The sequence below is a fragment of the Eimeria tenella genome, genomic scaffold (genome assembly GCF_000499545.2).
Source record: "Eimeria tenella Houghton genomic scaffold, Eth_scaff2257, whole genome shotgun sequence".
Classification (NCBI taxonomy): Eukaryota; Apicomplexa; class Conoidasida; order Eucoccidiorida; family Eimeriidae; genus Eimeria; species Eimeria tenella.
This window is the reverse complement of record NW_013542113.1, coordinates 4352-4734: the sequence shown is the minus strand read 5'-3', so window position 1 is coordinate 4734 and position 383 is coordinate 4352. Positions and strand designations below refer to the sequence as shown.

At 61.9% G+C, this 383-nt stretch overlaps 1 protein-coding gene across 1 annotated transcript in view; it reads right to left on the bottom strand.

Annotated features, from left to right (window-relative positions):
• Positions 1-383, bottom strand: part of ETH_00039100 (uncharacterized protein) — a gene marked incomplete at both ends in the record, with an annotated part of 3794 nt that overhangs the window by 1411 nt on the left and 2000 nt on the right. The window contains one exon of the mRNA XM_013374745.1: positions 57-371. Within this exon, the coding sequence (XP_013230199.1) occupies positions 57-371 (315 nt within the window). The remainder of the gene's footprint in view (positions 1-56; positions 372-383) is intronic.

Here is a 383-nt window from a genome sequence, read left to right as displayed (position 1 = left end):
AGGGCCCCCCCCAGCCGCAGCAGCCAACTCCCGTGCTTCCTTTCGAAAGGTGTCACTGCTGCTGCTGCTGCTGCTGCTTCTGCTGCTGCTGCTTCTGCTGCTGCTACTTCTGCTGGGCTGCTGGGGGCTCTTCCAAGGTCGTCCGCTGCTGCTGCTGCAGCTTCTGCTGCTGCTGATGCTGCTGCAGACGCTGCAGGCGGCATGTGTCTTTGCTGCGTTAAAGGGTGGGCGGGGACTCTTACGGGGGGCCAGTGCAGCAGCTGCTGTTCTGCTGCTGCTGCTGCTGCTGCTGCTGCTGGTGCAACTGCTGTTTCGGCATCTGCTGCTGCTGCTTTTGCTGCTGCTGCTGCGCCGTTTTCCATATCTAGCAGCTGCAACGTCGT